At 48.0% G+C, this 13788-nt stretch overlaps 1 protein-coding gene across 1 annotated transcript in view; it reads left to right on the top strand.

Annotated features, from left to right (window-relative positions):
* PAPPA (pappalysin 1) overlaps positions 1 to 13788 on the top strand; it is a 244964-nt gene that overhangs the window by 31850 nt on the left and 199326 nt on the right. Inside the window, exon 2 of the mRNA XM_045469597.1 lies at positions 1247 to 2309. Within this exon, the coding sequence (XP_045325553.1) occupies positions 1247 to 2309 (1063 nt within the window). The remainder of the gene's footprint in view (positions 1 to 1246; positions 2310 to 13788) is intronic.

The raw sequence follows: 13788 nt of genomic DNA on the forward strand, positions 1-13788 counted from the left end.
CTTTAAAAGTGTTACGTGGATGAAATGAATTAACACACGTGTAGACCTTAGTACAATGCTTGACCTGCTGTAGAGGCTTGGAAGATTTTACTTAATGAAGGAGTCCCCAACATCTTTTTATGTTAAGAGAGTGCTTTTCATTTCATTCTTTTATAAATATTAGCATTAGTGTCAGAGAAAAGCAAGCTGAATTGGGTCTCAGGAAATTTGTCAGTGACTCTGTAACCTGACAAATGTCTTTCATTTTCTGGGTCTGAAGTCCCTCACCTGTTGAGTGAAGAAGTTGGAATTGTGATCTTTAAAAACCTTTCTAGCTCAGGAGCGCCTGGGTGGCTCAGTTGGTTAGGCGTCCGACTCTGGGTTTCGGCTCAGGTCATGATCTCGAGGTTCATGAGTTTGAGCCCTGCATCAGGGTCTGTGCTGATGGTGCAGAGACTGGTTGGGATTCTGTCCCTCCCTCTCTCTCTGCACCTCCCATTTGCTCTCTCTCCTGGTCAAAATAGACAAATAAACTTTAAAAAAAATGTTTTTTAAAGCTTTCTTGCTCAGATATTAAGCATGCCTGCCTTTCTTTGGGGATGAGTTTCAGGGCTAACCAGGACTCCTATTAGGAGCTAAAAGCATTAGCTTTGCAGCCCTTGACCCTTGATTCTCTGTGCCAACTTTCCTGATGGCTCGCCACCGCTGGCCTTTTGATGACTGCTAATCGTTAACGTGCACTCAAAGTTACGGAGACCGTAGTAGGGGCCATCCTTCTAAATGAGCAACTTCTGTGCATTATCACCACCGCTGACTCTCCTCTCGCCTCCTGTATCATCCCACACTGAAAATGTCATCTTAATCACAAAGTCCCCTTACCCATACAACAGTCTTGCAAAATCGAAGGTGTTCAGATTTCCATTATTATGATTGTTGGTATTTTGTTTAGCTCAACTCCCCATTCTACAACAGAAACCTTTCTTGTAAGTTCCATACTCAAAACCAATACAAGTGAAATTGTTTGGGCTACAGGTTGTGGTGAGCAGCCCCCAAAGCCAGCTCACCTGTCCTCTCCGTCCCTCCGGCCCTCAGTGTGCCCGAAGGGTGGTCCCAGAGCCTCCATTAGTAGCTGCTGGCTCTCGCAGAGCACAGTTTGAAAACCGCTGGTCTAGGACATCCTGATATAAGTTTTATCAGGGAGAAATAACTCACCACCCCCCCCCCTTCCATCTTTATTTATTCATCTTTCTCTCTTCGGGCCACATAGGGCTATATGACAAATGTTCATATACCTCGCGTGACCGAGGATGGGTCGTGGGAATTCACACCGTCAGTGACCAAGGCAACAGAGACCCACGCTACTTTTTCTCCCTGAAGACAGACCGGGCCCGGCAGGGGACCACCATCCATGCGTACCGCAGCTACCTCCCAGGCCAGTGGGTACACCTAGCTGCCACCTACGACGGGCGGCTGATGAAGCTCTACGTGAATGGCGCCCAGGTGGCAACCTCCGGGGAGCAGGTGGGCGGCATATTCAGCCCGTTGACCCAGAAGTGTAAAGTGCTCATGCTGGGAGGCAGCGCTCTGAATCACAACTATCGGGGCTATATCGAGCGCTTCAGTCTGTGGAAGGTGGCCAGGACTCAGCGGGAGATACTGTCGGATATGGAAACCCGTGGCCTCCACACGCCTCTACCTCAGCTCCTCCTCCAGGAGAACTGGGACAATGTGAAGCGCGCCTGGTCCCCCATGAAGGATGGCAACATCCCCCAAGTGGAACACAGCGGTGCCCACGGCTTCCTGCTGGACACGAGTCTGGAGCCTCCGTTGTGCGGGCAGACGTTGTGTGACCACACAGAGGTCATCGCCAGCTACAACCAGCTCCCGCGATTCCGCCGGCCCAAGGTGGTGCGCTACCGCGTGGTCAACCTCTACGACGACAGCCGCGAGAACCCCACGGTGAGCCGCCAGCAGATTGACTTCCAGCACCGGCAGCTGGCCGAGGCCTTCAAGCATTACAACATCTCCTGGGAGCTGGAGGTGCTGGAGGTGAGCAACTCCTCCCTGCGCCACCGCCTTGTGCTGGCCAACTGCGACATCAGCAAGATCGGGGACGAGAACTGCGACCCCGAGTGCAACCACACGCTGACCGGCCACGACGGCGGGGACTGCCGCCACCTACGCCACCCCGCCTTCGTGAAGAAGCAGCACAACAGGGTGTGTGACATGGACTGCAACTATGAACGGTTCAACTTTGACGGCGGAGAGTGTTGTGACCCCGAGATCACCGACGTCACCAAGACTTGCTTCGACCCCGACTCTCCGCACAGGTAAGGCCTGCGGGGCAGGCGATGCCCGGCTGCCAGCTGACTTGTCCCCCATTGTGTAGGCGAGGCACCTGAGGCCCCTAGGGGGTGTGGAATTTTCCAGTTCACACAGCGGTTTCATGACCGAGGCCAGCCCCTCACTCAGTTCTCATGGGAGTGCTACGCAAGGATGGCCCGTCACGACGGTATTCGCTGAGCCCCCACCACGGGCTAAGAAGGAAGGCTCAACCCGGTCTTCTCAAAGGGCACAGAGTCTAAACTAGGTGATGTGGGGCCGAGTACCAGTAGCTGCCATCATGTACGTGGCACCGTGAGGTGCAGCACGTTAGCCGCGTGCGGTCTCCAGCCACACGCGACTGTTGACGCTGAAATTAGCTGAGACTAAATAAAGTTAAAATCTGTCCTGAGTCCTGTTAGCCACCTTTCAAGTACTCAGCAGCCTTGTGGGCTGGTAGCTACCGTGCTGGACAGACCAGTATGGAACACCCTTCCCAGCAGAACATTCATCCTGTCGCACCGAGCTGGCAAAGCGGGGATCAGCTTGGTTGGACGGCCTGGGTTCAGGTCTTGGCGATACTGTTTACTCACTTTGTGACCCCTTAGACACTACGTCTTCCTCTGAGAAGTGGGAATAAGAACAGCACATGCTTTGTCCGGCTGCTCTGAGGGTTGAGAGGGGGCTCTCAAAGCGTCGTCCCTCTCACGGTGTCTCTCCCATTAGCTCTCAGTGAGTGTATTTGTCATGACTTGTGTAACGGAAGATGGTGCGTGCTGTGCTTAGGGAGTGCCAAGCGAGATCAAAGAGGAAAAAAAAAAAACTGACTTTCAGCTTGAATATCTCTGGGAGAGCTTAGGTACAGTTTGGACAACCGAGGTTGGGTTGGGGGAGAAAGGAGGGCACAGGGCAGACGGACTTCATCTCCTGCTGAGAAGAGGGCGGGAACGGGAACCTTGTGTCTGAGGCCTCACTCAGCGTCCACTTGCACTAGCAACCCTGGCCAGCAACCCCAAAGAAAAGCCCGAAGGGGAACCCGTGGGTGATCTGTATTCAGTAGGGGACCCGGAGGAACTAGTTCCAAGCCAGAGAGACTGTCACCCTCCACTTTCCTGATTGCCCAGATCCACGCTGAACTTTTCCATTCTGTCCAGCACACAGGACCCTGGACTTGCTGAGAGCTCGAGCACATTTGCCGACCTCTGCAGGCTTTCTGCTGACTCTTCTCTTTAGGTCTCTCTCAAATGAGCGAGGGCCTCCCGTGCACAGACAAAATACCTACGTGCAAAGGAATGACGATACTGGCAGGAGAATGTCGTGCCTGGCAGCAGGCCAGAAAGCACGTCAGCTCAGCCTGCTGGCACCAGGCAGGCCCTCGACTCTCACCTCGGTCCACAGACATGAGCGGCCCAGGTGGGAAGAAGCCTTGATGTGTGGCCGGTTCCTTCCTGGTCACAATGTGTTCTCATCTCTGCTCTCATTTGGGCTTTGACAGAATTTGACAAAGAAGGCAAGACAGGGGTTAGTATTTGCATTTGACTGATCGGGAGATAGAGGACGTTAATGGGTGAAATGACTCGGCCAAGGTCATGGGTCAGGAGAGTCATTCAGCTAAGGCACAAATGCAAGTCTCTGAGATTAAGGCAGTGTGTGCCCTACTGAGCTGGATGCCCAGGCAGAGTGAGCATGGAGGAGGGTGAAGGGCCACAAATAGCTGGAAGTTATTCACCCAATTTTTCTTTCTCTCTTTGTTTCTTTCTGCCTTTCTGTCTTTCATTCATTCAAACCCTGTTTCTTCAGCAGGTGCCAGGAAGGTGGGTACTCTTAGCCCTGTTTTGCTGAAGGAAACCCAGGATTCAGAATGACATAGGGGTTTAGCCAAGGTTACTCAGCAAATAAATGGAGAGCTTAGATTCCAATCCAGATCTAATGACTCTAACGCTCCCACTGAAGGAGGGTATTTTTAAGCCTAAGGAACAGTAAGAGGCAGAGTTGAAGGGCAGAGGTGACAGACAGGGTAGCTTCACTAAAGCCTTGGGAAAAAACTGCTGAGTTGATTGGGTCAGGACCGAGGGCAGCTGGCCTTTGTGGCGGGTGAGCTGTCCTGGTACGGAGGGGCTGCAGGGCCCCAGGTCCCAGATACTTCACAATCAGCAGACAGAGCTGGCAGCCTCCAACGGCCTCCTCTTTTCTAAGTCACGGGACTGCCTGCCCAGAATGTCTGTGAGCAGCCGTGTGCCAACTCTGTGACCACTCACGCCACGGCCCATTTGTTTGCTGGCTGGGAAGGTCATGTGCCCTGGGTGGGGCCCACCAGGCAATGTGTCCTCTTCTGACGGGCCGAGGCGGGGGTACACAGCATTCTGGCTGTATCAGCTCTCCTGTGTGCAGAGAGAAACCTGTGGAGGTTTGCAGAGAAATATTTGCTTTGTGACTTTAAAAAAAAAAGGAGGGAAGGAAGGAGGGAGGAAGAAAGAATGAGGAAAGGAAGGAAGGCAGGCAGGAGGAAAGGAAGGAGGGAAGGAAGGAAGGCAGTGCAATATAAGGCAGGGAAGGAAGGAAGGACGCCTGCAATATAAGCAGTGAACATTTAATATTATCTACGTGATTTCTAATAAAGAGCTGAACTTCATTCTCTCTCTCTCTCCTCTCTCTTTTTCTTTCTTAATGAGTAAACGCAATAAAACTAGTTAATACTTATCAGTCTATGGTAAAGGACCAACTTTTTTCTCCTATATGTTGCAAGCTGATCCCTTTGATATGTGCAGGAAAAAAATGAATCAATATAAAATGAAACCACAGGAATGTCACTGTCAGAATTCTTGAAAAGTTTCTAAATGTGTACTCTCCATTTCTGTTCCCAGTGCACCGTAGACTGGTAAGCAGTACCTACTTTGAGTAGCACTGATTAAAATCCACCATTCTGACAATTTAATGTAACAATTCCCTTGAGTAAAATAAGATTTTTTCCCCCCAGTAATGCAGCTGGGCAGATCAGTGTACTCTAGGAAAGAGTACAGTTTCTTTTAACACATTTAGATGCCCTTACGTCATAGTCCTTGGACCCCTTAGTCTGTGTTCTCAGGGATTCACATGCTGTGGGGGAGCAACTAATCCTAGCAGAGGGCTGCACAAGATACCAGAATTGTGCCCAATGTCAGACCTAGAAACATCCTCACAGATCATTGGTCCACGTCCCTTATCCTTCCATGGAGGGAAACTGAGTCAGAGCTCACCCTATCCATTAGTGGTCAAGCTAGGGTTAAGGTTGCTCTAGATTTCTGACTCCTGGTCATCTGCCATGGCACAGCCACCCAGCGTGGCCTTGACATCTTCGCCGCCACAGGTACCTGCCCCCTCACATTGTATCCTCACTCTCTTCTCAAATATCACCCGAAGAGCTTGGGATTATGAAGTGCTTGAATGAGTGAGTTTAGAAGAGAATTAGATAACGGCCTTGGGGTTCCGTGGGCCCCTGTAGAACTATTAGAGCTACATTGGCAGCTAGTGTTCTTTATTAAGAGGCCATAAGAAAAGCAGTCAATTGAAGATGAGCACAGAGAGAGGGACTGGACAGTGAGTGGCCAGGATATAACTTCAAATGGTAATATCATAACCGTTTGAAGATGGTTGGCCTGGATGAGAAAATTCTCACAGGGCCATGACTATAGGGCCATGTGGCATGCACCTCATGTCCCCAGAGGCCTGTCCTGTGGGAAAGGGAGCAGAATTGCTCTGTATGGTTTCTAAGCCCTGGCCAGGACTGGAGTGGGAGGCAGCTTGGAGCTGAGTAACAGATGATGTCCTCCCCCCTCAGAATGGTCCTCCCAGGGAGTGCCCTGTCACCTGAGGCACACACAGTGAGGATTATGGCAGTGCTGTAGAAAGTAGCCTTGTTGGTCTTGAGGTGGAATATGGCACAGCCTGACTTTTTGCTGATATCTTTCTCCAAATCGTGTTATGGAACCATGTGGTTGTAGACATTTATCGGGTATGTGCACCTCTGTCAGGCTGTTCACTAACAGAGTTCACTGCTGTCACTGGGGATGCTTCGGTGAGTGGGGCACATTCCTCCCCATTGAGGGGCTTCCACTTTGCTGGGGTGTCATATTCAAACGTAAGAAATTGTGATCCATGATAACAACACAGTGGGACAGGAGTTCTGCGAGGCAGAGATCTGCTCTGACTAGGGAAACAAGGCAGGGGTGGCTGGTGGAGGCATGATTTGGGGGGCATCTGGGTCCGGGCAGCACGTTCAGAGGTAGAGATGCAGCCTGCGTAGGTCAGGTCCTGGCAGGAAACAGGTGACACATTCAGACAGAACAATTAAGGAGAGTTGAAGGAGGGGGTAATTTGAAGGAGAGGCTATTTATAACAGGGTAGGCAGGGTTTAGGACAATCTCCAAGGCCAGGGTCAGCAACAGAGCAGGGAGCCATTTCTATCCTTGGCCTGGAGGGGCAAGAAGAGAGAGTAGTTTGGGAACATAAGAGAGGGGATGTGTGTGGAAGACTCCTGGGCAGCTGCAGTGACTCTCCATAAAGAGGAGTAGCCAGCCTACTGTGGCCCCCAGGCCAGAAGGGAGCCAGGAGAGTAACTTCTCCATTAACATTCTCTTCTGCCTTCTAGTCTTCTGCTAGTGCTTCCCACTAGGGACTGAAACTAGAAGTCACAGAGCAAAGGAACCCATAGAGGCACCCCAAAGAAGCCAACCTCCAAGGGCACAGAGCAGGGAGGAGAGGGATGGGCAGTGGATGTGGAGGAGCAAACAACATTCCCAGAACACAGAGAAAGCCCATGCAGAGGGGACAAGACAAGCAAGAGGACAGGATGGGAGGAAGGGCTTGGAGAATAAAGAGTCATCGGTATAACTAGGACCCAGACCATAAGCAGAATAGGGTCTGCGTTATCTCATGACAAACTCTAATATCAGGCTAAATCCTTCCTTCCTGCCTCTCTCCCTTTCTTCATCCCCTTCCCTCCCTCCCCCCACTCCTCTCTCCTCCTCTCTCTACCCTTTCCCTCTCCTCTCTCCCCCTCTCCCCCTTCCCTTCCCTTCCCTTCCCTTCCCTTCCCTTCCCTTCCCTTCCCTTCCCTTCCCTCCCTCATTTTTTTCTTCTTTTCCTCTCCCAGTAAATATTTGTTGAATGCTCCCTCTGTGCCAGCCCAGTCCCTGCCTTTGGACCTCACCATCTAGTGGAAAAGACAGACAAGAAAGAAAGCATGCCATTGTAATCATGGGTGTGAACGAAGGATCCCCAGTGTCAGCCAGGAGGAGCAGTCTGTGTGAGCAGTAAAAATTTTTCTATTAGACCAACCATTTAGAAAAAGACATTCCATTGAACTTGGCCATTCTCTAAAGTAGTGGAGACGAGCCAGGGAGGCAGAACTTCATCTGCAGCCATTAGAGATGTCTCCTAACAAGTTAGAATGCACTTCACATGCCTTCTTATAGCTAAACTGGAAAACCTGGATACTAAGGGAAACCCCTAGTATCAGGAACCCCAGGGGCAATTGACACTTTGGGCTGCATGCACCCCACCAGGAGAGTATATTGCCACAAGCCTGCTGAGTTTCTATTTGGACCCTGTAAACTGCAAGCTATATAGCACAGTTAGGTGAACTTGACCTTTGTCTGTGAATATCGATTCATATGCAATAGGACAAATAGAAAAAGACTTCCCTTGCACACCGTTGGCTCATAGGGAAACATTTTCGTTGCCTCCCCTTATTGTTATTTTTAATGGAACAAGGGCATTCCCTTGGGCCATGTTATTTTTTTTTTTTGGATATGAGCTGACATTGCTAGAAATCTTTGGAATGGACTGTAGTAAGCCTTGAGGCAGGCTCTTCAACCCTCTGCTGGCACTATAGTTCTCACTGTCTTCCCCCACCCCTTGTCAGGGACCATTAAATGATTTGCTCTCATATGTTGGGGTCTCTTACCTCTTTTCTGGGATGATCTCATGGAACATACACTTCCTTCTCCCAGGTTCTCCCCAAATCTGGAAAAGTTGCATGGAATCAGAGATTCTCTGAGCTAAAAGGAGCAGTGGCAAGGTTCAGCCCTCTCTTGCTATAGATGAGGAGGCCAAGCTCCCAAGTGGGGCCAGCACTGACCCAGGCCTCCCAGTGAAAGTGAGGCCAACCTGAGAGCAAGATCCAGGGTCTCATCTCTTTATCCCAGGGCATTTCCACCCTCCTACATTACCATGGTATCTTAGAAGCTGGGGATTCAAAACTTGGAAAAGTTCTCTTCAGCATGGTCATGTTCATACCCGTCATCCGTATTTTGCTAAGATGCTTTAATATCGAGGGCACTGCAGTAATGCCCTAGAGATCCAACGTGTAATCTGTGTCCTGAAGGTGCTTATATTCTGTGGTTTTATGACCTTTTGTTACAGTCATTCAAGAGATGGCAAGAAGGTGGATGATTAATTTACCAGTGAACCACACAGACGATAAGGCTTGCATGAACTCTGAGAAAAGGCAGGATCCCTGTGGTTTGGAGAAGTTAGAAAAGGTTTTCTGGTAGAGGAGGTCTACAAACAGACCTCCAGAATTAACAGACTTTGTAATGACAGAAAAGAACAAAGAGATTGAGGTGGGAAGCTGATGGGAAGGTTTAAGGAAGAGGTGACTCTACTTGGAATTTCATGCAGTTCAATGTCATGATTTGTTCTTCCGGCCCTAGAGCTCTAAGAATCAGACTAATGTAGAATGAAAATAGCATTCCGGGGAAATAGATTCTAGCCCTGGCCCAGCAGTGTCTTAGCTATGCAATCTTAGGCAAGTCTCATAATCTCCTTGAGCCTCTGTTTCCACATCTATGGAAAGGGAATGATAATAATATCTGACCGCCTGGATCATGTGATTGCCTTGAGGGTCACATAAAATAATATCCAAGCAAGAGTTCTGGGAAGAGTTAACCAGCACGCAGATGAAAGAGGGCTTTGTTATTTGTTCAGTAACTTTGTTCATTCTTTTCCAGTAATCGTGTAAGAGAAATTGCTTGGAATTTTATAATCAGAATATCAGCGTTTATTTAATGTGACTAATATTCATTAAAGCAATAACAGGAGTCAGGCCTGGTATGGTGGAAAAGTGATATGTGTTGGAGACTGACCAGGGTTTGTATCCTGGTTCCACTCTTCATTAACTGTCCGACCTTGGCTCGTTTCTCAGTAAGAGTTGCTGGTTTCTCATCTGTGAAAATTGGGTGAGAACAGCACTCCAACAGTGCATCAAGAAACTTACGTGGAGTCATCTGTATGAAATGCCTGGTAGATTGTGTGGCACACAGTAGGTGCAAAAAATTCCCTCCCTTCTCACGTGCACACACAGACTCCTCTTCGCATTGTTTGATGGAGACTGACTTTCCACAGGCTCATAAAAAAAGGCCTGGATGGAACTCCCGGGCACACATTGAGGGCATTTACACAGATTACTTTCATTCTTAAAATACTAATTTTTTTTTTTTTTTGAGGACTGGCCACAGAATTGGTATTTTTAAATAAAGACCATGTAACATACCAAACTTCTTGAGCTTGCACACTAATTTATTTTTGAAACAACCCAAATGTCTCACCATGTTAGAGGATATGTTTCCACATGGAATGACCCCAGGCATTGTTGGGATTGGTTACAATGGGTGATGTACCCCTTTGATTGAGGTTCCAAGAGTTTTTGACCATCTTCAGCCCACATGCCTGCTTGGGTGTAGATGCAGGAACATGCACACACATTCAGGCCACGTGGACACATATGGTCCCATTCTCTCAGCTTTGGTCCAAGTTCCCTTCATGCTTTTCATCTAAGCAAAGTCTGCCTTTACTCACGTCCCATCTGTGACTCTGTGCACAGGTGAATTTGGTCTTTGAGAGCAGGAGAGAGGGACAAATGGAGTGAAGAGAACTGCTTGTGACCCCTCCACAGGATGTTAAGAAGGAACTCAGGGGGCACCTGGGTGGCTTAGTTGGTTAAGAATCTGACTCTTGATTTTGGCTCAGGGCATGATCTCATGGTTAGTGTGTTTGAGCCCCATGTTAGGCTCTTTGCTGACAGAGCAGAGCCTGCTTGGAATTCTTTCTCTCTCCCTCTGTCTCTTCCCCTCCCCATGTTCTATCTCTCTCTCAAAATAAATAAAGTAAACATTAAAAAATTTTTAAAAAGAAGAAGAAGGGGCTCAAAACAGGGGCCAGTGAGTAGCTGTGTGGGGTCAGTATAGCCTCGCAAATAAATAAGAATATGAGTTTTGGAGACTGAGCATATTTGAAATCAAGCCACTTAACGTCTCTGTGACCTTGAGCAAGTCTCTAGCTTTTATCAAAGCCTCAGATACCTCCTCTGTAAAGTCGGTGATGAAAGTACCACAGTCTATGGCATTGAGTGGTTCAGAGGATTCAGTGACATGGTATAGGGGTCAACCTTTACAACAGCTCCCGCCACTTACTGAGCACTCAAAATAACAGTGGTGGTTGTTTGGGGGATTTTCCGTCTCTGGAGACTCTTCTGACCTTCCTGCACACATATTCCCTAATTCCCAGCCCCCTCTGGATCCTGAGTCTTTCCTTTGGGCTGGAGTGGGGGTCCAACACAAACTAATCCCACTCTTCTACCAAAGGCCCTTTTACTTTGGCTCCTGTAGGTTCCATATTTAATAGATTTTCTTTACTCCAAAAACCCTGCACATATTAAATGATAACGTATTCCTTGTCCCAGGCAGCACACCGCAGTAAGTTTAGGCATCTCCAGCATAAAGCAGAGGCACATCTGGGATTCCAGGATGGGACTCACTGTGTGGTTCTCGCACGTGCTAGGGAAGCAGCTGGAAGTCAAGAGGGCTCCCCTAAGGTGCTCAGGACCTCACTGAGCCACATAAGAGGCAGCACTAGGTGTCAGCTGGCCCTCTGCTCTTACCACAGCAGGACCTCTGTCAAGTTTACAGGTGAAAGTTGGAGATGCTTCTGTGTCACCCCTTTTCCTAGATGTGTATTTCCATTTCCAGCTCCCTGGACAGACAGCAGCGCTTGATAACCTCTCGACGGCCCCAGTGGGAGGCAGCTGGGGTTTTTCCACCCTGGGTGTCCATCCACTGGTGACACTGACCACTCATGACAGCCTCTGCTTGGCCAGACGTCCTTCCACGAGGGGAAACAAAGTGGTGGGGGTGTGAGACAGGGTGGAATGGACAGACACCAGGACATTTTGCCTTAGTGAAACGCATTTCCTCAATTGACCACAGCTTGGCTTGTACCTGCAAGCTCACAGCTGGCTGATTTTCCACCTTCCCGAAAGAGGACTTCCACACCCCCACTCTTGCTTTCTGGAAACACAAAACTAGTGTGTGTATAGCCGTGCCTTTTGCTCACAGTTTGTTTACCCAAGTCCAACAGGCTCCCGTTTTCCTGTTTTGTTTTGTTTTGTTTTGTTTTGTTTTGTTTTGTTTTGTTTTGTTTTAAGAGGCATGTTTTCTTGTCTCCTTTCCTCTGTGCCCGTCTGTCTGTCTGTCTTTCTTTCTTTCTTTCTTTCTTTCTTTCTTTCTTTTTCTTTCTTTCTCTCTCTCTCTCTTTCTTTCTTTCTTTCTTTCTTTCTTTCTTTCTTTCTTTCTTTCTTTCTCTTTTCCATGTGCTAAGTTGTTTTGGTGATCTGGTGGTGAAGGGCAGAGGGTAAGGAGAATATTGTCTCCATTTCAGATGTCTGGTGTATGTGATTCTAGCCCTTTTTGAGTTCAGACAGACAGCACACCTCTTAGCCTTGAGTCTGAATCCTGACTCCCAAACTATTTTTGTGGCCACGGAGGACAACAGTGAGTGTCTAGGATGCCACACAAGTATGAACTATCTCAGGATCTTACAGAGTGTGGAAGAGAGACATGAGAGAGAGAGAGGTCTTTCCCACAAGGACTCATGGTAGAAAAACACAGTTTGCCCTGTGGGTTGGCAAAACGGGAGGAAGGAAGTGACTAGATATTTCCAGTAACTTCTTTGCCAGCATAGAGTAAGTCACTTCTTTAATTTTACATTTTTCTTCTGTAAAATGGGAGGATTTGGGTAGGATTTTTCTAAGATCTTTTCCTTTCATACATTTTCAAATCAGACATTGTAATCCAATTCCGAGGCCTGTGGGGACTGGAGCTGTACTATAATTCAGGAGCTTGGTATCAGGAAGGTATGAGCAAGGCCATGAGTTGACACTGGGGACAGTCCCTGCCTTCAAAGTATTTACTGGCCCCTCTGACCAATTGAGTCCAAAGTGTTCAGCATAGCAATGAAGGAAGTTTTCCTCTCTGACAAGTTAAAAGAATGTGACTCCCATTATCCAGGTTCCTGTGACAGCCCGATGGTGGCACCCTACCTAGGGCAGTCTGCATGTCTGCCATTTTATTTTCCCTTAGGCCCTGAATGTGGCATCCTCTTTCCAAAAATCCATTTGAATTTAATTCTACTTTTGATAGCCTGACATACAATGTCATGGTCTTCATTATTTCACATACTTAAAATTTTTGATTTTCACATGACCCTCTGACCCTTTGAGAGACCCACATTTGGGGATGCTACTAGACTTGTTCAAGCCATCCAGAGAGATCTACATCTACTGTAATGACTGTGTAGTTGTGTCTTTAGATGATTCTGCTATTTGCTATTAGGAGATTTGTATGGGGCTGCAGTTCAAACTAAAATCTAGAAGTTGCCATATTGACACGTGTCGGTGATGATATTGTAATTCTTGCTCTAGCCTTCCCAAACATCATATCGTTCAGTCAGTCGTCACATAAGTTATATGGCTTACGAGACTCCACATTAGAGCCAAACTACATAGTCTACTGAACTATCACCTGTATCCAGAACATGGTGGCTGCCCCAACTTATGAAAAAGAGGTGATTTTGCTTTATTTAATTGTGCGTCAAGTGGAAGACAGACCACAGGGCTTCTGGGGAGCTGTGTGTATTCTGCTTAATGTGGTCAGTTCTATTATTTATCAGTTGTGGTTTTGATCCTCCAAGAAGAAAGGGAGGTTGCAGGAAGAGCTAGCTTGTGGGCCCTAGAACTGCACACTTGTGTTTTGAAAACAGTGGTTTGATGTGGTACTTTTGAACACACCATCACACATCAATTGTTATTTCTCCTTACTTATCGGGGTATATTCTTCATGCTTATTGGCTTTCCGAAAATAAGTAAACTCTGAGAATATGGGACTATCAAAGCAGAAATTCAGAACCCCAAGGAAAGATCTCAGTGAAGTAACTATTCCTTTAACAATGTGTGTGTGTGTGTGTGTGTGCGCGCGCACGCGCACGCGCACGTGCACATGCATGTGTGTGTGCCTGTGATGTGCAAGGCACAGTGCTAGGTGCTGGAGGTATAGCAATGATTATTTCACAAGATAGGTGCGATTCTTCCCTCATGGAATTTCCTGCAGGTAGGTATGTAGCTACTTGGATAAATGCTTTAAAGAGGAGTCTAAGGTCTAGGGGTGCTCAGAGGAT

Source organism: Leopardus geoffroyi, chromosome D4, assembly GCF_018350155.1.
Source record: "Leopardus geoffroyi isolate Oge1 chromosome D4, O.geoffroyi_Oge1_pat1.0, whole genome shotgun sequence".
Taxonomy (NCBI): Eukaryota; Metazoa; Chordata; class Mammalia; order Carnivora; family Felidae; genus Leopardus; species Leopardus geoffroyi.